Source organism: Diplotaxodon limnothrissa, linkage group LG23 (genome assembly GCF_057381915.1).
Source record: "Diplotaxodon limnothrissa isolate DT_005_m linkage group LG23, D_limnothrissa_male_GT1.1, whole genome shotgun sequence".
NCBI classification, from domain to species: Eukaryota; Metazoa; Chordata; class Actinopteri; order Cichliformes; family Cichlidae; genus Diplotaxodon; species Diplotaxodon limnothrissa.
In genome coordinates, this window is record NC_140617.1 from 10,415,801 (window position 1) to 10,437,762 (window position 21,962).

At 44.6% G+C, this 21,962-nt stretch overlaps 1 protein-coding gene across 8 annotated transcripts in view; it reads right to left on the reverse strand.

The window, feature by feature from the left end:
- patj (PATJ crumbs cell polarity complex component) overlaps window positions 1-21,962 on the reverse strand; it is an 89,480-nt gene that overhangs the window by 27,125 nt on the left and 40,393 nt on the right. For all 8 annotated transcript variants that reach the window (XM_085347463.1, XM_085347462.1, XM_085347464.1 and 5 more), the window contains 3 exons: window positions 21,661-21,771; window positions 21,418-21,477; window positions 20,124-20,223 (listed from right to left, as the gene is read on the reverse strand). In XM_085347463.1, coding sequence (XP_085203589.1) covers window positions 20,124-20,223; window positions 21,418-21,477; window positions 21,661-21,771 — 271 coding nt within the window. The remainder of the gene's footprint in view (window positions 1-20,123; window positions 20,224-21,417; window positions 21,478-21,660; window positions 21,772-21,962) is intronic.

Sequence of the window (21,962 nt, forward strand, 5' to 3'; positions counted from 1 at the left end):
AGAGCCTGCAACCTGGTTTTATTGGGTCCATGAGACCTGATTTTTGCCCCATTTTTTTAAACTTTTCATTCCGCCCTTCCTCTAACACTCTGTAGTCCTCAAGGACAGTTTAGTCCAGTTTAACGGCAGCAGTGGCTCAGGGACCGCCCCCCGATGCGTTCATCAGAGTGTGAGGGCTGCACAAGGCGTAAAAAAGCAAATACAAGCTCAACATGATCCACATTACCATTCCTCTACAGCACTGTGGTCCAGTTTGTCTGCAGTGACCACACACACACACACACACACACACACACACACACACACACAGACACCAGTGACAACCTGTCACACAAAATCCTGCGTGACGGGGTGTCAGATTCAAAATCTGAATCTGTGTGTGCTTCTAGCAAGGTGACATGTCACAGTAAATCAGTGCACACACACATTCTGAATTTGGTATCCCTTTACTGTGTGTGTGTGTCTGCTGTTTGGTTCAAATATTTCACATCATCCGTAAAACTAAAACCCAGCAGGCACACGACAGGACCTGACGCTGCTGAACAGACACGTGAGCCGAAGTAACAGGAAGACTTTGGTGTGATGACACAAGCCAACATTCGTGATACAGAAAAAACAGGCGTGCAGCAGCTGGATGATGAGAATGGAAATGCAGATGTGTGTGTGACCTTTGACTGAAAGAACAGTGGCTACTCTCAGCGCTGGAACAGTAGGAGATAGAGCTGGGCGATATATCGAGTTTTTAAAACATATCGATATATTTTTATACGAGATATAAGATGTGACAATATCCTTTATATCGATATAGTCTATGTTACGTTATAATTATAGTTGTGGAGCCGCAAGTTTGCCTCTCTTTCGTCCACTTTTGTCTCTACGCAACGTTACTCCGCCTCGCCTTCACTGAAGACAACTCCCCCTCCTACCCCATCGCTTCACGTGCAGGCAGCGACAAGACGGACACGGCAAATCTCCGTTAACGAGTTACTGCGCATCGCCCCATGCGTGGGGCTGGACGGCGTCAACGTGCTAACGAGCTAAACATGCTAACGAGCTAACCCTAAAATCCTTTCATTCTCTCAAAAGTTGATAGCGCGCCTTATGTATGAATTCTGGTTGTGCTTGGTGGCCGCGAACCGATTTTATGTGGTACACGGCGCTCAGCAATCTGTCAAAAATGTTTGAGTACGACTTTGGTAAGCTACGGAGCTGCACCGCTTGATAGATTGTCGGCGCATTACGGCTACCGAGGAGCTTCGCGGAGTGATACGTACTGTGCATCAACGTAATATTACCGTATTGTGTGTGTATAAGGACCATAAATGGCACCTGTAAGAGACGTGGTTATGAAGCGGATTTCAAACTCCAGGCTATCAGTCACGCAGTAAAACTTGGGAACAGAGCAGCTGTAAAATCTGTCTGTCTTTGTTATTACGCTCAGCGTCTTTTAGTTTACATTTTGACTGCACAATTGTGAGCTCTTTGTTTAGCACAAAAACAACCTTGTTTTCTTTTATTTATGGAGCATTATTATTTAATGAATGCTCATAATTTAATTTTGAGTAATTTTTCATGTACATCTGTGCTGTATGTTAATAAAAGTGCCTGTGTGACATCTGGGACACAGCTTTGACTAAGAACTCTTTTTGTTCTTACTTTATGGCTTAAAAAAAATATCGAGATATATATCTTATATCGCCATCCAGCTAAAAAATATCGAGATATGAATTTTGGGTCATATCGCCCAGCCCTAGTAGGAGAACATGTTGTCATACCGGCACGAGATAAATGCCTGAAAGATTTCAGCCCTATCCTGTAATCAAAAGCGGTCATGTGACCATTTCAGTCCAGCCCAGTCTTAAAAGGAGTTTCCAACAATAAGATAAAATGCTGAGGAATATCAGGAAAAGGCAGAAGTGAGTGTGTCTGCTGCTGCATATCACACAGTAAAGGCTCATGTGGATACATTTGTAATGTGTTACCTTGGCTCGCTCAAAGGTAAGTCAGTGTGGCACTGTGCCCATGCACACCACTCTCAGCCCACACGCTTCAATCAGGGGAGAATAACAAGACATGCACAACATTTATCCATCTTTACTTTAGTGCACAAACGTGAGTCCATAATAAAACCTGCAGGGAGGACAGCAAAGTGAACAGTGAAGCTCTACCACGTCAGAAATCCACTTCCTTCGGGTATTGGTTCGTTAATATCACAGATAGAAATGTGTCCGAAAACAGATCAAATGTAAATTATGCACATCTGAAGGTGTTACTGATGTCTGCATTTCACAGTAATCACGCCCAGGTGTTACAGGCACCCAAAGGAGCCCATCAAGACCCTGAGCTCCAATCCTCACAGCATCGCAGGTCGGCCACACCTTATTCCTCTCATTAGATTACTGTAACGCTTTGTATTTGTGCCTAAATGATGCAGCATTTTCCCGCCTACAGTAACAGTGCTCACAGTCTCAGAGTCACACCAGCCTGTTGCAGCACCAACTCAGTGCTGCACCCTGAGAGCCATCACAGCTCCATCCACACCTGAAAGCCTTTTAGAGCCAACCTGTACAACATTACGTCCTGTCAGTGTGTGTGTGTCTCCGTTTTCTTCTTCACTTATTTTTATTTTTTCCTTTCCTGTCATTTTAGGTTTTTTACAACTTCTGCGATGTCGATCGCAGCTGCAGAGATCAACTTTATTTTCTGGATGTCCGCATCTCACAGCCGGCTGCGAGTCGGATCTGCACACACACTACAGTAAATGAATTAACGTGTATCTGAGGGTGGAAACACTCCTCTTCTCCTTCAACACATACAACAGGTCAGCTAAATTAGACAAAGCGTGCGGGTCATGTGGAGGAGGTGTGTGCTGTATTGTGAAACGCTGCCTTCATTATTAGAACCTTTTTACAGCTGTCGAATCACTTTTATCCTCAAAGATGTCAGCAGCTGATCCGGAAGATGAACAATTAAATCGGAATCTCGTTAACTAATAATAACGTGTTAACGTTCAGCACTTTACCCCTCGGTGTCTACAAAGAGGTACTCAGCCAATCACATCTCAGTGTTCACTCCACAACAGCTGTTTGGACACGTAACAGCATCCGACCAATAACAGACTGATAGTGGTACCTGAACCTGCACCATTGTGCAGGAACAAGGTGACAGCAAGGTGAGACACAGTTACTGAACACACACACACACACACACACACACACACACACACACAGCCACACAGACCCACATATACACACAGCACTTCTGAAATATGACTTCCTGTTTCTGGGGATTATTTTAACTGAACCCAGTGATGGGGCTGATGAAGTGTGATGTGCTGCACTCTGGTTCGGCACCCACACCCAGATCTGGCAAAACGTCACTGGTAAGCTTCTTTAGCCTTTACGTGTTCGCCTAACCCAGTTTAATGTGCAAGAGTTTCTCAAGGCTGACAAACAGAAAATAAAGAAATTCAAATAAAGAACGAAATGAAAAACTGTGCGTTTTATTTCTGCACGTTAGAATCGTGTCTGTCTAACATATGAGCTGAAGTACAGCTTCTGTAGCTGAGCGACACTTAACACACCAATCAAACTAATGCCACCCAACCACACACACATCATTCACGTAGATTTCAGGTGAATCACCACCTGAATCCGTGAATGACACAAAGGAAATGATGTAGAGGTTTCCACCAAAGACAGAAACGTCAACATTCAGTCACATGCTCTATTTAACCTCACTGAGCTGTCTGAGTCTCTTGTGACTGCAGAGATCATAAAATCCAGCTGGGCTATAAGCAAACAAAGGACTGATAACTCTGTGCCAAACGCCATGATTAACTGGCACCACTTTAAAACGATGCACCTGAATTACCGATGCCCATCTGGTTAAAAGGCCTTTGCCTTGGCTTCATCACTTCCTCTGCTGACGTTGCAGGAAAGGACTCCATGTTAAATATGTTTCTGTGATCATTTATCATCGTTTTCTGTCCAAGCAGAAAATAAGTATCGTCTTAAACAGGGCTGTAGACTAATCTTTGCCATGGTTGTACTGGTGCGCCTAACTTAAGCACACCAGCACAAAAGTTAGGCGCACCCAAATTGTTCAACCGTATCGCTTAACACCGCAGTTTTACATGTGCACTTTTTTGGGGGAAAATTGATGTCCATACAGACAATATTGATTTGTAAATGATTAACTAACAATTTTGTGCTTGTGCTTAAAATGCGTTGGCACTCTTTGGCAATATTGTAGACAATATTAAACTTAATCATCACATCGGCCTCCTCTGACGACCTGTTTGCTGCTGCCTGCCGCTGTGGGGAGAGGGGACACTTGGGCAGTGCATTTATCACGACATATAATGTGTTTTCTGGATACATTGTGCTTTTTCAGCGTTCAGTGATTGATGGCTCCGTGTCAGAGCACTGGCTATGAATTTCAAATGGATCAGGCCTTAACTTTAAAAAAAAAAAAAAAAAAAAAAAAAGAGGTTATCAATCGTTCTTATCTTTTCTCATTACCCACAGCTACATCCACTTCTGTCGGGCCTAGGCTATTCACTAGGGCTGGGTATCATCACTGATTTCTATAATCCATTTGATTCCGATTCACAAGGTCCCGATTCGATTCAATTTTGCCTCAGACAGTCAGAAATATTATAACTCTGATCATTTATCAGTACTGACACTTATGAGACTTTTTAGAAATGTGAGCATCACAGCAGATGCCTTTGTGTCAAAGTAACTGAGAATAAAACACAGAAAACATGAAGGAGATTTTGCTGGCCTGGCTTTTCATAGCAGATAACCTTAAAAATATTCTGCATTTTTGCATATTTTTAAAAATTTTGAATTTCTTCAGTATTGAACAGCAGAAATTAGGCTTTCTTGTCCGAGGTCATTTAAGTAAAAAGAAAAAAAGAAAGACAGCGGCCGACAGCGCTGTAAACAACGGTGGACTGGTGGGTAATAAGTGAATGAATAATGCTGAAAACAGAGATTTGAGAAGGGAAACTGTTCTTGAAGTACAGAGAGAGAGAGCTGTGCATGAAGTGTGATTTTATCGTGGTGGAAGCAAAATAGCAAAAGTAAGAGGGAATTCATGACGATGTTTATCAAATGTGAAGCGTAGTATGCTGCTTCTTTTGCTACTGGCTCGGTGAATTTTGGTTGGAGACAGACGAAACCTGCAGCTCAGAATCTAGCGCAAAAAAGACGTAAAGACAGCGCGGACCCGACGCATCAGAATCAGTGAGCTGTCGGCTTTCAGCCCCGACGGTGCGTCCGTGTACGGGCCGTCGGGTGAGAAAGCCGAGAAAGAGAAAGCTGATCTGATGCGTCGGGTCCGCACTCTGTGTTTACGTCTTTGTGTGGAATCAGTTTACCTGACCTTATTTGCTGTTTGGTGGTTGTTGAAATAGTTTTGTGAGCTTTAACCTGAGATTCTGGCGTTTCTGGCAAAATACATTTATATTTAAAAGTCGATTCAGGATTTAATGAATCGATATCGCTTTATTCAAGCTACTCACCTGCACTTTCAACTGGACCACGGTTAATCAGAGAGGTCCCGCCCCTGGCTATCTCTGATTGGTTTAGACCATGATAGGGGCATAATGTGTGTCTTGACCACACAAAGAGTTTTGGTTGTTTTTTTTTTACTCAAAGTTTTTTTAGTCGCACTATTGAACATTTTGGTCGCACTCTAGAGCCCTGGTCTTAAATCTGTGCTGAGGATGTTCAAACTGTTCACTGTTTTTACACATCACAGACCTCTCCTGTCCCTGTCCATGATCAGCCAGCTGTCAATAAAGATAAAAAACCCAATAATACAAACTGCTGAGGCTCAGCTCCACCTGAACACTTCAAAGGTCTGGCATTAAAAGCAGGAAACGCCATCAGCTGATTTATTCCAGCGCCCTCTGGGACAGACAGACAGACAGGCGGCTGCTGCAGCTTCTCCTGGGTTTGATGCGTCACGCACGAGCAGGAGTGTGTTTGTGCTGATAATGGGCCAGTAACGGGATGTGTGCTGGAAACAGAGATACCTGCGTGAGGCTGAACTCAGGTGGAAAAGCTGCTGGAAACGAAGATGCACAAAGCCCGACTCCCTGCCAAGCTCCCGCGTTGTTCCTGAATCCACCTGACTGTGGACATGACAACATCCACAAAGAAAATGCTCTGCAGGCGCAGTGAGCTGCAGGAAGGACGCCACATTCATTAAAGTGCCTCCAGCAGTGGAATGAATGAAGGCTTTTAATGATCCTTCTCTCTGAGGTCTGCCTGACAGCATTACTATTCATTTTTCTCACCCTTAAGCCAAGCGCTTCAAGCTTTTCAGGATTCACAGACTTTAAATCTAAGTGGACGTTTTACAGTTTGGAGCTCGTATAAACAAAACTAAAAATGAATAATGCAGCTTCACGGATGGATAGCAACACACTGTTCTGACCAATTATCAAAGTCCAAACCTTAAACAGGAAGCCAAACCCTCTAGTGTCTAGCAGAGGCAGCAGTGAGTCAGTCCAAATCCCATGTTAAAACTTTAACATATCTAACCAGCTGTGTAGCTCTGCAGTTCTTAACGGTTTCATTCAATTCAATTTTATTTATATAGCACTTAATATCATGTGAGGTAAAGAACCTACAATCATACAGAGGAACCCCAACAATCAGACGCCCCTAAGCACTTGGCGACAGTGGGGAGGAAGAAACCTCCGGCAGAACCGGGCTCAGGGATGGATGGCCATCTCAGAGACAGGCTGGTATTTCCAGCTCCAACTACCAACCAGGCCCGACCCTGCTCAGCTTCTGAGACGAGATCAAGCGTGCACAGCCACACCAGCCTGAGCTAAAGTATCTGCTACCATTAACCGATTTTTTACACACAGAAAAAAGCAGTCTGATCAGGTTTGTGGTCTGTTCAGTCTAAATCAGAGTCCAGACCTGAGTTTGGCTTTTCTGAGAACAGCACAGCTTTAACGATGCACTCACAGTCTGCTTTTATTACATATAGTGAGCTTTATGCTGCCAGCTGTTCAAAAGCAGCCATGGGAGCCGTTGGCAACCATCAATTTGGCCGTCTTCTTTGAAACTTGCTGGCATTTGATGGCCTCTGGTTGGTGCTCTGCTGCTGGCCTCTGCCTGTGTGGACAGCTCTTTAACACTTTCCCTCAAACACCCTAACGACCTGTAAGAGTAAACGGGTCACATTTACATCAGATGTAGCTTTGAATCCTGTATATGACTTCCTCTATTGTCTGTTCGTGCTCATTAGAGACGGCTATCGAGTGGCTCTTTCCTAACAGCCATAGCCCGTCTGAATACAACCATTAGGGACAATAATGCTGTGTCTTAAAACCAGCGGCCCTTTTAATGGCTTATAAAGCAGCACTGTCACCTCTAATGTCTGAAAGCAGTTTAAGAAAGACACTAAAGCTGCAGAGAGCATCCTCCTTCAAGCTGTGTGCATCAGTGCTGCAGTAGCTCCTGGAGGTCACTGCAATGCAACAGCTCAGCCTGCTGCACACACACCGTCCCATTTTCATCACTTCAGGGGACATCACATCGACTTGCGTTCATTTCCTGCAGAATTACTCAACCTTTAAACCAGCTCATCCCCACAAAACGTAATGATTTAAAGTACAGCGACCAGTTTGTCTCTAAAAGGAAGTCCAGTCCCTACAGCATGAGCAATACAAGGGTGCATTAATCTGCCTGGACCAGTCCAGTTAGCAACAACACATCTCTGCTCAAAGACGATGATTTAAGGACAACACACAATCGAGGACGCATCCACACTGACACACAATTAAATATCACACACAGATCAGTGTGTGTGTCCGAGATGAGGCTGTGCACCGCTGCACGGCTCACATCGTCTTCTAACCTAAGCAGCACGGAGTGACTCAGTACCTCACATTCCAGCTAGCAGGACCCTGAAAAACAGGTAAAGCTAAATGGGACGCAGCCAACATTAACCTCATAAATTACAGCGACGCTGACAGCCCGGTTGCTCTGCTGAGAAAAAGGTCGATGGAGCACACGCTGTGAATGCGATTGGCTGCTCTGGAGCGCCTCTGTAAGCGAGACTGATGGTGGATTAAAGTTGGGTTGGTTTCTATTTTCCGTTAGTCTGTGTTATTGATTAACATCTCCTTTAACACCTGAGGTAGCTCCTTTCAGTAAATGAAGACATGCAGTTCAAAGACGATACCCCACAAAGCTTAGACTGCTTTCCCAGAGTTCTGAAAGCTCTCATTTCTATATTTTAGTTTATTTTTTTCTGTCACACATAATATTATAATATTTTACAGCCCACTGGCTCATATGGTGTAAAAGCAGACTCAGACCACTTTGGGGATGTGGCCGAGGGCCGGGAACAAAACACGAACCCCCGGCCGAGACCAGTTTCTCAGCAGAATGAGCCTCCTAAGATCCAGACGTGTGCATGTTATGTTAATCTGATGATTACATGTGGTACTGTGGTAGCCCTGAGATGGACTGGCACAAACCCAACCAGGTACTTTTGAGTCCCTAAACAAAACCAGCAAGACGAAGTCAAAGGGGGAAACAGAAGAGAAAACAACCATATACAGGACACAAACTGCAGTCTACGCCGACGCTACACTCCAGCCTCCTAACGTGGACGGACTGGTCGGTTATCTCAGCGGCTGGTGTTTCCACAGTTGGTGCATCAAGGTACTGATGCCAGCATGTGTGTAAAGCAGATCTGACAAAACGTCATTAAATTATATTCTTGCTGTCTTGACCGAGAACTGGATAAGCTATAAGTAGGAAGGTGGGTGGCTGGATGGATGGAACTATACTTTTCTAAGAGTCTTGTAGGAACACTACAGTGTTTTTATATTTGAATTAATTTCAGTTAAATTTCTACAGCGCCATTTGACATCAACAGTCGCCCCAACATGCTGTAAAATAAAAACAAAATAATATTAGAGGGAGTGCCCCATGAACAGCACCTGGTGATGGTGGGAAGGAAGAACTCCCTTTAACAAAACATGACTTCCACTAAAACCAGGATCGGGGAGTGGCAGCTATCTGGCACAACTGGTTGGGATGGTAGCGGATATATATATAATTTTTACTGGTGGTTTTGATAACAGCTAATAAAAAATAGAATAGATGCAATGAGATGGATAAAATGTAGGACACGTGATGAGATTAGATGAAACATGCAAAGCCAAAGTCATTCACAGCGCAAAATCTTATAAGGGCCTCTTTTAGCCCTCTGAGGTCTGAAGCAGGGACGATACTTTCTGCTTCCATGCGCCCGGAAGCAGAAAGTGACGTAGACTTCGTTATTGCACAGTTAGCGCTAAGATCTGGACGTTCATGTGCCTGTTGTTTGTCTCCAGCTGCTCGCTTCTACAGCAGCGTATAACTGAGGCTTAAGGAATCATCGAGGGATGACCTGATCTCCAAGCTCTGTGCTGATATTCACTCTTACACAAAACTAAAGTCCTTTCTGTTTATCTTCACAAAATCAAGGCCAGGGTTGACACCAGTGATGACTTACACCTATCAGGGTCAAACAAATATTAGGTCCACTGTAAACACTGCCAGGTAAAGCTACTGTGGCATAAACGTCTAAAATGCCCAATGTCTTAGTTTGATTGGAAACAGCTGCCAAGCTAAGGAACATCTGGACGAAATACACTATATTGCCAAAAGTATTCACTCGCCCATCCAAATCCCTCATTCCAGGTGCTCCATCAGTTTCATGTCCACAGGTGTATAAAATGAGCATCTGAGCATGCAGACTGCTTCTACACACATTTGTAAAGAATAGCTCGCTCTCAGGAGCTCAGTGAGCTCCAGTGTGGTGCCGTGATAGGACACTAGGAATGTCCTCGCAACCAAATACTCCACAGTCAGCTGTTAATGGGATTATAACCAAGCGGAAGTGACTGGGAACGACACCATCTCAGCCACGAAGTGGTCGGCAACGTAAATCAGAGAGCGGGCTCAGTGGAAGCTGAGGATCATGGTGCACAGAGTTCACAGACTTTCTGCAGAGTCAACCGTTAAAGACATCCAAACTTCACGTGACTTCAGATTAACTTAAGAACAATGCGTGGAATGGGTTTCCATGACAACCAAATGCATCCAAGCCTTACATCACCAAACAAACAGCAAAGCATTGGACGCAGTAAAGCAAAGCACATGCCACTGGACTCTAGAGCCGTGGAGACATGTTCTCCGGAGTGACCAATCACACGTCTCCGATGGTAAAATGGTAAATGGCCTGTATTTATATAGCGCTTTACTAGTCCCTAAGGACCCCAAAGCGCTTTACATATCCAGTCATCCACCCATTCACACACAGGTGATGGCAAGCTACATTGTAGTCACAGCCACCCTGGGGCGCACTGACAGAGGCGAGGCTGCCGGACACTGGTGCCACCGGGCCCTCTCACCACCACCAGTAGGCAACGGGTGAAGTGTCTTGCCCAAGGACACAACGACCGAGACTGTCCAAGCCGGGACTCGAACCGGCAACCTTCCGATTACAAGGCAAACTCCCAACTCTTGAGCCACGATCGGCCACGATGGACGAGTCTGGGTTTGTGGTTGCCAGGACAACGGTACTTGTCTGACTGCACTGTGCCAAGCGTAAAGTTTGGTGAAGGGGGACTATGGTGTGGGGTGTTTTCCAGGAGTTGGGCTCCACCCATTAGTTCCAGTGAAAGGAACGCTTCATGCTTCAGCATACTTTGGACACTTTCGTGTTCCCAACTTTTTGGGAACAGTTTGGGGATGCCCCCTTCCTGGTGTGAAGAACTTGACTGACCTGCAGCAAAAATCCCCATAAACATTCTTAAATCTGCATGAAGGCTTGTCTGAAGAGCTGAAACTGTTACAGCTGCAAAGGGCCGACATCCTATTAAACTGTGTGGATTAAGAATGGGAGGTCAGTCAGTTTTGCACACTCTGAAGGCAGACAAGTGAACACTTTTGGCAGGATGGTGTACGCTGCCCTCTGCCTCCAGACCGAGCTCCACGCAGCAGAAACAGAATGCTTGCCGGGACAATCATGTGACCTGACATATGTGATGGATGCATTTATTATCATCGGTCATGGTGCAGCTCAGAGCCCCAATCTGTGGTCCTGATACTGATGCAGCACCACATGGGGAACCTGAGAGCGAGCCCATGCCCGTCACACATACACAGCAAAATACATCATAGGTAAAAGTGCTGCTGTCTCTCTCCCCTCTCTCTCTCACACACACACCAAAATAATGCAGCACACACATGATTTGTCTTTCCCCACCTGATTGTGTGCAGACACATGCACACAGGTTAAAGGTGACCCCTACTCGATATGTTGACTGGGATCAGGTAGGAAAGCAAACACACACACACACACACACGTAATGAGCCGTCTCATAACTCAGCTCTGACAGACGCTTGATAATCCACTAGAAAACACACACACACACACACACACACACACACACAGAGTGAGAGCGCATACTAACCTGGAGGCAACATAGTCCATACTTCAGTCTTCACACGCAGAGATAAATCCACATGTACGGCAGAGAGAGTGTGTGTGTGCGTGTGTGTGTGTGTGCGCTGTCTCAGTTTCAGCTCTGCTGTGGCGCTCTGATCTCCAGAAAATGTGATGTGTGCGTGTGAGAGAGAGAGCTGGCTGCTGTGATGCTGAGGCTGAGAGCGACGTACAGCTCTGTTATACACTCAACCTCAATTACTCCCTTTCCTCATCCCCGGCTCTCCCTCTCCCTTCACCCTCCTCCTGCTGCTGCTCTACCTTTCCTTACCCCTCTCCCTCCCCCTCTCCTGTGCATTTTTCTCTCTGTCCCAATCCTTTTCTCCTCTTCGTTCTCCATTAGCACTCCTCCTGGTAAAGATGTTCATTGGTGCCTCGCACACATTTACGGTCACAGCCCTTCATTTACACTTGCTTCAGAAAGTAATCAGCCCAGTTCTATTTTTCATTTTTAATGATCGTTTCTACACAAACTGATCCCTGAGTAACTGGGATGGAAAACTGAACATTTTTTTAGAATGTTTTCATATTTCTTGAAACGCTGGCGTGGAGAAAGCAGCAGTCAGTTATAACCAGTCAGAACTATGAAGGACGGGCATCGGACCTTTTAATTGATGGTGTGAAGTGGACAGAGGCTGGACAGTGAAGTCAGCAGCTCATAGGCTGACACGCTGGTGGACCCTACAGCAAGAACCTGCCGCTGTCTCTCTTTGCTGCGATGAGAAGAGTTCAGCTGGTGCCTCAGATCAGTCCAGCTACTGCACCATGAAGATGTGGTTGATGAAGAGTGCCAGAGATGGTCCTTCCAGCAGGTTCTCACAGATTCACCAGCTCTGTTCTGATTGGGATCAACAGCCAAAGACTCATCACTGTTTTATAGCTGATGGATGGATATTCAGTAATTCATTCGTAGTCTTGTCCTGTGTCCATGCTCTTTCTTCTCAGGTAGGAACCCCACCCTTCCCTGTACCAGGTTCGTCTGTGAGGTCTACACAGCCCTTAAAGACTATGGTTTGGACATTCTTGGTCTTTCTTAAGAACCTTCAGCATCTTTAATCATCTCTGGAGCTGTTCAATGACACATGACTCAACAATGCCTGGAGAATTTTTAACCTCCATAATAACCTAAAGAAGTAGCTACCTCATCATCCTGCTTTATTACCAAAAGCATTAAACATGGTCAATGGTGCCCAGAATGACCTATTTTGAACCTACTGGAACCACATCATGAATCACAAAGGGCTCTAGTGGGATTTCTGGACTCCCCTTTAGTTAACTCTCAATTCTGGACAAGTAAATTCTTTTTAAAGTTGACTTTGAACTTTCTAACAGCTCCCTTCAAACCACAATCTAAACCTTCATAAAGGCTCAAAGGACCACCTTAAATGTTCCCAGCCCAGCTCCAGGACTCCTGGAATTCCTGCAAGGCCTTAAAACCATGCCTGAGAAACTACAGCTTTGAAGATATGCATAATTAACACAAGCAGGCTCTAAATGATGCACTTGATACCAACAAGATGATAAATGATGTTTATGAATGTCGAGGCAATCAAAGAGGCTGGGGGTGGAGGCTATATAAGGACAGGAAGCTGGGACACACACACACACACACACACACACACACACAAATTCAGAGCAGTGTGTTGTTACAGTCTGCAGGGAGTAGATGTATGCAGCCAACTCTTCTATTATGGTAGCTCATTGATCCAACACACACCCACAAACAGACACACACACACCCACACACACACAGAGTTCAGGCAGCCCCTTTATCACCATTCATGCTAGCACCTCCCCTCCAAGTTGACATGACTCACAAATAAAATGCAACCACGTCATCAAACTGTCTGAGGCAAGGAAGCTGCCCAAATTAAGACCCCCCCGGGCTTTTTTTAACTCCGGACTCTCTCTGAGTCGCTATGCATGCTTCACAGTTCTTTCTCTCATACTGGGTATCATGCTGCTTTAGCTACTCCCCTTTAAGACTTTCATAAACTGATGGTCTGAACAAATGAGGTTGGAGTTTTTGGACACTACACACCACTGCAGAAAGCCTCAACAGTAAACTGCAGATAAGATCTTATTGTCACATCCCTCATCCCCCATACTTTCACAGCAGTTTTAGATCAGAGTGTGCGATGCTTGTTTCGGCTCAGTTTCTATTTATACTCTGTTGGTCCTGTTACTGTCTGCTGCTGCAATGACCCACTTTCCCCACAGACTCAATCAACTTTCAACTGATTTAATTACCTTTGGAGTGGTTGTGAATACAGATTGACATCCACAGAACAGCTTATACCAAATGCTGCTGACAGACCCTCAGTACTCACACCACACATGAAGGATAGCCTCTCCATGCTTCGTCTGCTGATGAAGTGATGATGTGCAAAATTTGTCCTGTGAGTTCATCCTCTGAGGAACAGATAAAATCAGGGCATGTCAGACAGATTTCTGCGAACGTTTCAGCGATGGCTGCAGCTCTGACATGCTGATTTTCACAGAGGCTGGTGGTTTTAGAACAAAGGTCACCCTGGCCACTGTAATGTTTAGGACCAGGCCTGCTGTTCAGTATGATGTTACCAACTTCATTGCCCAAAAATTTTAAAAAACTGGTGCAATCAGCTCAAACAACATGATGAGTGCGGCTGTTCTCACAGCTGTTACCGTAAAGTTTGATGTCAGCATTCACTGAAAGCTGTGGTTAGGTCATACAAACATATTAGCAGAACCAAGATGGAGGATCAGGATTAAACTGTTTGTGTTAAGGGGCCCTGATGGGCAGAGTCAAACACTCTCTGGAGGAGGACTAAACTTCAGCTGAGAGAACATCTGAAGTGATCCGTCCACAGTTGGAGGTCAGTCATTGCTCTGCTGCAGGTATGGATTACTTTCATTTTTATTTATACAGCGCCAAATCACAACAACAGTCACCTCTAGACACTTTATATTGTAAGGTAGACCCTAAAATAATACATTCAGAGAAAACCCAACAATCATATGACCCCCTATGAGCAAGCACTTTGGCGACAGTGGGAAGGAAAAACTCCCTTTTAACAGGAAGAAACCTCTGGCAGAACCAGGCTCAGATTCTGGTTCATTCTGAGATATGAAGTGAAATCTCACCCCGTATCAGCAAGAATAGAATAAAACAAAATAACTATATTATCCACATGAATGTAAAATTGTCTTTGGTTCACAAAGTCATAAACAAATCAATCAAATCACTTCATATCAACCCAAAAAAATCCTACATACACATATACAAAACTTCAATACAACAAGAGAAACACATCCCAGCATCTTAAACCATAAAACTAAACTTGTCATCAAGTAAACTTGTTCCCAAATACTTAAAGCCATCAACAACTTCCACAGACTGACCAGGAAGTGAAAGACCTGTTATGAGGCCTGTGTAATTCAAGACAAGCTTGTTGGTTTAATCAAAAACTGATGAGATTTACACTGTTCTTCCTGTTCCTCTGAAAGAGACCAACAATAGCCATCAGCATATTTTAACATTCTCGCATCCCTATCCTGTAGCTACAATATGCTAAATGCAAAAACAGTAGCATATTGTTGTTAGTAATAACAACATGGGGGCATAAGCTTAGAGTCTATTGTGAGGACTGATCTCCTTACATCCCCGTGATGTTAACCAGCACATTTTGTGGTGAAGCCTTGGTGAAACATTACAGTCGAGAGAGTTTTTGTCACTGACTGAGAAACGGAGGACGACATGTCTGTCTGACTTTAACAGGACGGCGATTTATAAAACAAACATGTTTCATTTAAAAGGACGAGAAACTGTTTACTCTGGTTATAGAGCAGGATAGCCAATGGCCACTTTCTGACAGACCTCCCTACGGCCACGCAAAACACAGTCGCCCTCTGTTGGAGATGAGAAAGAATGGCTTGGGGCACTTCAGCACAAGCTACGTCCATCTCTTCTATTGTCCATCAGGTGCTCTCAGACTGGGGGTGGATCCATGTAGAATCACAGAACAGGTGGGGATAATCTTACTAATCCACGTTATTTCAATAAGATTATAGAATGGCTCTTTTTTTCATACCTGTAATCAGCACTTCCTCCCAGACTGTAAGTATCTGAGTTAAAACCGGACCCAGCCTGCGGAAAAGCGCTGCATTAAGCACAAATTTGGGGAACAACATGTCATCGTTTTGCTGTGTAACCTGTAAGAACCACAGCAGAGAGCTTTGAAACTGATGACGACGGTCAGCTGGATAGGGACGAATCTGCAGGAGGAGACACAACGCCAGACACATCATGGACACGGCCGCTGAGCATCCCTCCCGTTATTACTCCTGGGTGGAGGAAAACTGGATTTTCAGGAGGAGTTTTTAACCGATCAAACTGCCACAGCGCTGATCAGACCACAGATCAATGATTTAAATCTGACCTGTTAATTCTCTGTTAAATCACCTCGATCACCAGGTGTGTGACTTTTAATCCTGCATTTACCCCCTTCATCCCCGTTTAACCTTTAAATCCTCCTCACAGAGCTGTCAATCATCCATCAGAGAGCTCCTCTTCACAACATACTGCAGTTTCTTTACAAGATTAAACGGCACACACACCTGACTGTGTTCTACCTGCAGAATAATGTGCTATGATGCAGCACAGGCGGAAGCTGCAGATATCTCCTGTTTTCTTTATTCAGCCTCTCATGCACAAGCTAAAAGCTGAGGACACAGGTTACAACATTCACACAAAACTGATTTCAGCCAAGCATAACATTACTAAAATGTTTGATGCCATTTTTTTAGATAATAAAATTATGCGTTTAAATGCTTTTCATTAATTAGGTTGCTAAATGCATTCTCTTGAATTGAATTAACATGTTCACAGCCCGATACACAAACTGTGTGTTTTACTAGGGGCGTGGCCTCTAACTGACAGGTGGATGGTGATACAGGTGGATGCTAGCTTCACCTTTACTAGACCTCTGCACCATGTTTGTGCTGTTGGAGCCTTTTGGAGCATTTTAATGGTGTTATCTAACCAATGACAAAGCTGCTGGGAGGTTACTGTACTAACACACCTTCAAAGAAGGCGACGTTTGGGTGCACAATAAGATTTAAGGATTTTGATTGGATGTTAACGAGCGCTGATTAGCAGGTATCTGTGTCTGTGAATGCAACTTCAACACATAAAAATGGGATCTTACAAACCAATGAATCAACAACGTCATTTATACAGTGTTTAGCTAATTTTGTACACAAGTCTGTGTGCACACACGAACTGTTCACGATTAACCAAATGTCAAGTCTGTTCTCCATCCCGACCAGTCACCAAGATTTAAAGGCTTATATAGACAACTGTGCTTTTCCTGTTGATGGAGTAAGCTTTCATTTAAAGCAGGCCCGTAAGTAAGATGCAAACAGGAGCTGGTTTTGGTAACAGTGGTGATTTATTTTCGTCTGCATCGACACAATCAGTCTACCATCAGATATCGCAGCAGACACATGATTCATGGAGTTTTTTAGCTCCACGATGACGTGCTTTGACCCTGACGCTGTACAGTAAAACCAATCTACTCAGAGGCTGCAGAGATGAAGGCTATTTGCTCGGCTGCTCGTTTTGCTGCGAGACAAACAACCTGAAACAGCATGTGGAATTGATCTGAATCATTCATTACTGTTGCAGCAGCCAATATAATGTTTCACCAAGAATATAAATAAGACAACAAGCCGAGAGAGAAGAGCAGGCAGCGGCGTGGCCCGAGAGACAAGCACCACCAATTCATCATTCCTTCCATCCCTGCTCATGTAAGCTTTATTGTATTTGTGTCTGACTCTTATGAGACTGCAGTGAAAAAGCTCAGATTCACCAGAAACCCAGTGCTCTGCCCAAACTTTGCCCTCGCACTCGAGTGTTTCAGACATTTCTGTTTGCCACAACTAATATACAAATCAGACAGCTGGCACAAAGCTTGACAACAGGCCGTAAAATTTGCACTTGGCACAAACCTCTGGACAGACGTTGTCTCCCAAGCCAAACATGAAACATTTGGCAGTTTCATTCTGTCAGATTATCACCATCAAACTGAAAACACATGTCATTGGAGGCTGATGCTGTTTCCCCATTAACAGGACCGGTCTGTCCATCCTGAAAAACAAAGTGGTACCAGGCATTGGCTATCCCAGGTCCAAGCTAAAGTAAGCCTCAGCTGTCCTACACAGGCAAGGGTAAAATCTGGAGACACCTAGCCTGACTAGTCCCAAAGATAAGGCTCAGGCCTAGGAGAACAGGTTAAAGGTCAGAAAGACTGAACCAAACCGTCCTAGATTCCAGGATAGAGACCAATGGGATACAGCTGCACCAAGAATTTATACCAGTGACCAAGAGAAGTGCGCCTAAAGAGGAAAGGGGTGAGTGTTTATTACCCTAAGACTGAGCTTTAGTGACCACAGAGGCCTGGATAAAGACCATGAGCTTCTTTCAAGTTCACGCTAAAAGAAAGTTACTCGACCCAGGATGAAAGTCAGACATGGAGAACTGGACCAGCATCCAGGCTAAAGATCAGCAAAGACCGAACTTCCGGTCCCAGAGTCCCAGACCAAGATCCAGGACTCATGCCAGACCATCCAACATTTTTGACTTCAGATGAGAGGAACTGAGTTATTTTGTTTAACAGTCAGCAGACTGAGCTCTTCCTCAGCTTTACCAGTTAAGGAAGGTTAAGGAACATAACGTTCTCCAGGTTCAAACCAGTTCATCATTCCACAGACAAGAAACGCACGAGTCTGAGGACACGCTAAAAGTATGAGCTTTGCTTTGGTTCACGCCAAAGACCCTGAAGATGAAGCTGATGGAAACTTTGGTTTGTGTTTGTTTTTAAAGGTAATTTTATTGAGTCTATTCAGTCCAATTACAGAAACTTTATTAATATATAAAACTTAACCTGCATTTAACCTCTGACACAAACAACATCAATTCATTTATACATCATTTTTCTTTAAACAAGACGTTCTGTGTCATTCATTGAAAGATTTTACTTGCAGAATTTTAGTGTCCAGTTTAGTGTTTCAAGATAAAGATATACTCAGACTTCCAAAATGAAGACAGGCTTTAAAAGGACAGTTGAAGTCTAGAGGAAACAGCTTTGACCAAAAAAGCTAATCCACCCTAATCCCAGATGAGATGCCAGCTCAGAAAACCCAAATGCCATTAAAACCAGAGGTCAGAATGAAAAAGCCGACAGCCCCGTCCGCCCGCTTGCTTCAGACGTAGCAAACCAAACGTACCCAAACCAAAGCGAGGCAAAGACAGCAGAAACCCAGAGAGAGAAAGACCGAGAGGAACTGAGAGCAACAAAAATCACAACAAAAGCATCCAGCGTGTGCTGAAATACGTCACGAACGGGACTGAGGGCCTGCCGGTTCATACATGGCCTGCAAAAACAGAAACACAAACACACACACACACACACACAAACAGTGAGATACTGATGTACGTTTACTGAGACAAAAATGAAAACAGACTCAAAAACAGGCTTTCAAATAATTAGTGCCGCAGATCACAGGAAGTAAATTAACATGATCCAAAATGAGACCCAATGCGGTTCAGCAAGAAAAACTACACAATGTGAAATATTCTGTGAGTTAACGTGAGATAAAACAAGTCCAGATTAACTGAGATGTTCAGATATTTGCTGTAATCTCAGTTTTGTTGGAACACATGACACAGACATTCAGACACAGATCCTTGAAAGGAAATCGAGGAGATGATCTGAGATGAAATGAAGCCCGTCAGATATTCAGTGACAGCTGCAGAAACAGATTCTCTGGTAATCGTTCTTCAGACAGACGTGACCTGATTGAGATGAAGCTAAGAGCGTGATGAGTTCCTGCTTCAGCTTTTACCTGAACCTGTTCAGACGCGTGCACGCAGCTAAATCCTCTGCTTCATTGCACTGCTGCTGAAGTGCCTTTGAGCAAACAAGTGGCAGGCAGGACGTAAGCGATCAAACCTTTCTCTGGCTGTGACACTCTGACGATAGAGGGAAGTTACCAGGCCTGACCATGCCCCAGCAGTTCCTCTGAGACCCAAGTCCACACAGCATCACGCACAGAGTTCACCCCTTACCTCCCCCTCCCCCCAGCCATAGCTCTGTGGTCACATGCTGCCGCTGGCTGATTGGCTGATCTGAGACTGCAAAAGCTCAAAAAATATGACAAATTCGGTGAGAACACAGATGATTGGGCTTTGACCGGCCACCCAAGGTCAGGTAGTGTGAGCCCTCCAGCACAGGCTGCAGGTGTGCTTGTGTATACAGAGGGTTACCTGTGTGTGTTCAGTGTTATGAAGGCAGTACAACTGCAGACCTAACCTGCTACAGAGGACAGACATGAAATAACTGCCTGCTGACCAATCAGAAGTCTGAAAGATCCCAGTGAGCATTAATGAGAAATATAGCTCATGATAAACATCCATCTTTAGGAGTGGTTGTAGTTTCCACCCAGTCTTCCCATAATGCCGACAGGAACTACGTATTTCTCCAAAGCATAGAAAATAAAGACGACTTTTAACCACATCACTGTAACAGATTCTGCTGTGTGTTACTGACCTTTGGCCTCCTCCAAGTCAGAGTTTAGCTCCTTGTCTGAGTAGCTGGGAGGCCTGTAGGGTGGGGGCTGTCTCGGGGGGGGCAGCACTACCTCTGATTTCTGCAAACAAACACATTTATTCATAAAAACATGGACTCTGTTGACTTCCAGTCAGACTATAGACCATAAGTGTGCAGACGGTTGTGCACGAGCCTCGGGCTGTGTGAGATAGGAGCCTGGAACACACTGAAACCTGGTAAAACTAAATGGCAGCTGTGAGCAAGAAACAATCAGCACCACCACCAATATGACCTCCAACCTTTAGGCTCCGTGCTGCACGGCTCAGTTTAAACTCTGATCTAAGCCCTGCTTGGTCATCTGTAGTAACTGTAGAGGTCGCCTGCAGCGTGTAAAGTCAAACTACTACCACAGCAGACTTTGTGTTGTATAATTCAGTTTTTGTTTTTTCCAGTTTGTCTTTCTCGTGCAGTTTCTGCTGTCGTTTCCTGTATCAGACTTTTGGAGGCTACACTGACATTAACAAAGAAACACCGGAAGCTCTGAGGACTCGCGTGACTGCATAGCACAATCCTGCGTCGATCACTCCATCATGACGTCTGTCTCAGAGCTCTGTCTTATTTCATTCTTTTTATATTTATTAATCAGGCTGCCAGCTTTATTATGGATTCTTTATACTGTCCATCTGTCTCAAAGGCGTTAGATAAAGACTGGAGTATGATGGTGAGTGTGGTTTAAGCATGGCTGAAGCTGAGACTTTGACGTCCTCTCACACTGATCCTCAGACCAGGACCGTGCCCTGTGTGGACGCAGCGCCCGGCTGCAGCTTGAGGACAAACACCATCAAACATCAGATCTTGTTTCACACTGAAAGAGCCGATCATTTTGTTTCGTTAGCCCACGTCAGTAAGATGTTTTTATTTTGTCCCATTCTAAGCTGTTTTATGGGATCATATTCAGCTGCTCTCACAGTGTTTTGTTGCATTTCTTACTTATTAAACTCGTCTCTGTTGTTTCTGTCATGTTGTAAATGATTATGTTACAGCTCATGTCGTCTTCAGCTGCTCTAAGATGGATTTTCCAAATCCTGGGAAAAATAAATTCAGTCTCATCTTATCTGAGTCTCCACAGGCAGCAGATCTAATCTGTTAAATGTGATTTCTGAGCTCCGGAATGACATGCCGCTGTTTGTGCAGAGGCTGTGTCGCCCTCTGCTGGTCTCTGTTGAGCTGTGCAGGCATCTCACAGACATACATTTCTGTGTGTCCTCGTTAATACAGAGTGTGGAGCTCTTACCGGAGACTCCATCCTCTTTGTTTGGGATCTGCTGATGGTTGAAGCTGTCAGAGACATGGGCTGAAACACACATACACACACAATTAAACACACAGAAACTCGAAGAATCAAACAGTTTGGACTGTTTGACGTGTATGAGACAGAAACCTCTGTCTATGCTCAGTTAGCAAAAGTTGATAGCTTAGAACTTCATACAGATTTGTGTGTGTGTGTGTGTGTGTGTGTGTGTGTGTGTGTGTGTACCCGTGGAGTCGCTGTCAGGCTCTGGACGATGAAGACAACGGGGCTCGGGGCAGATTTGATCGTGTTGACCGCCTCCTCGTGACTGGCAGCTCGCAAGTCAACACCTGACACCTTTATACACGCACGCACGCACGCACACACACGGAGTTGAAGGTCAGACATTATGAAAATGTTAATCATAAAACTGTTTTTACTTATAAAGTCTTTTCCTTCATAAAGGGGTCGCTCTGAAAGATTCAGTCTCAGGCTGTGTGTAAACTATGGATGTAGCGCACGTGTGTGTGTGTGTGTGTGTGTGTGCG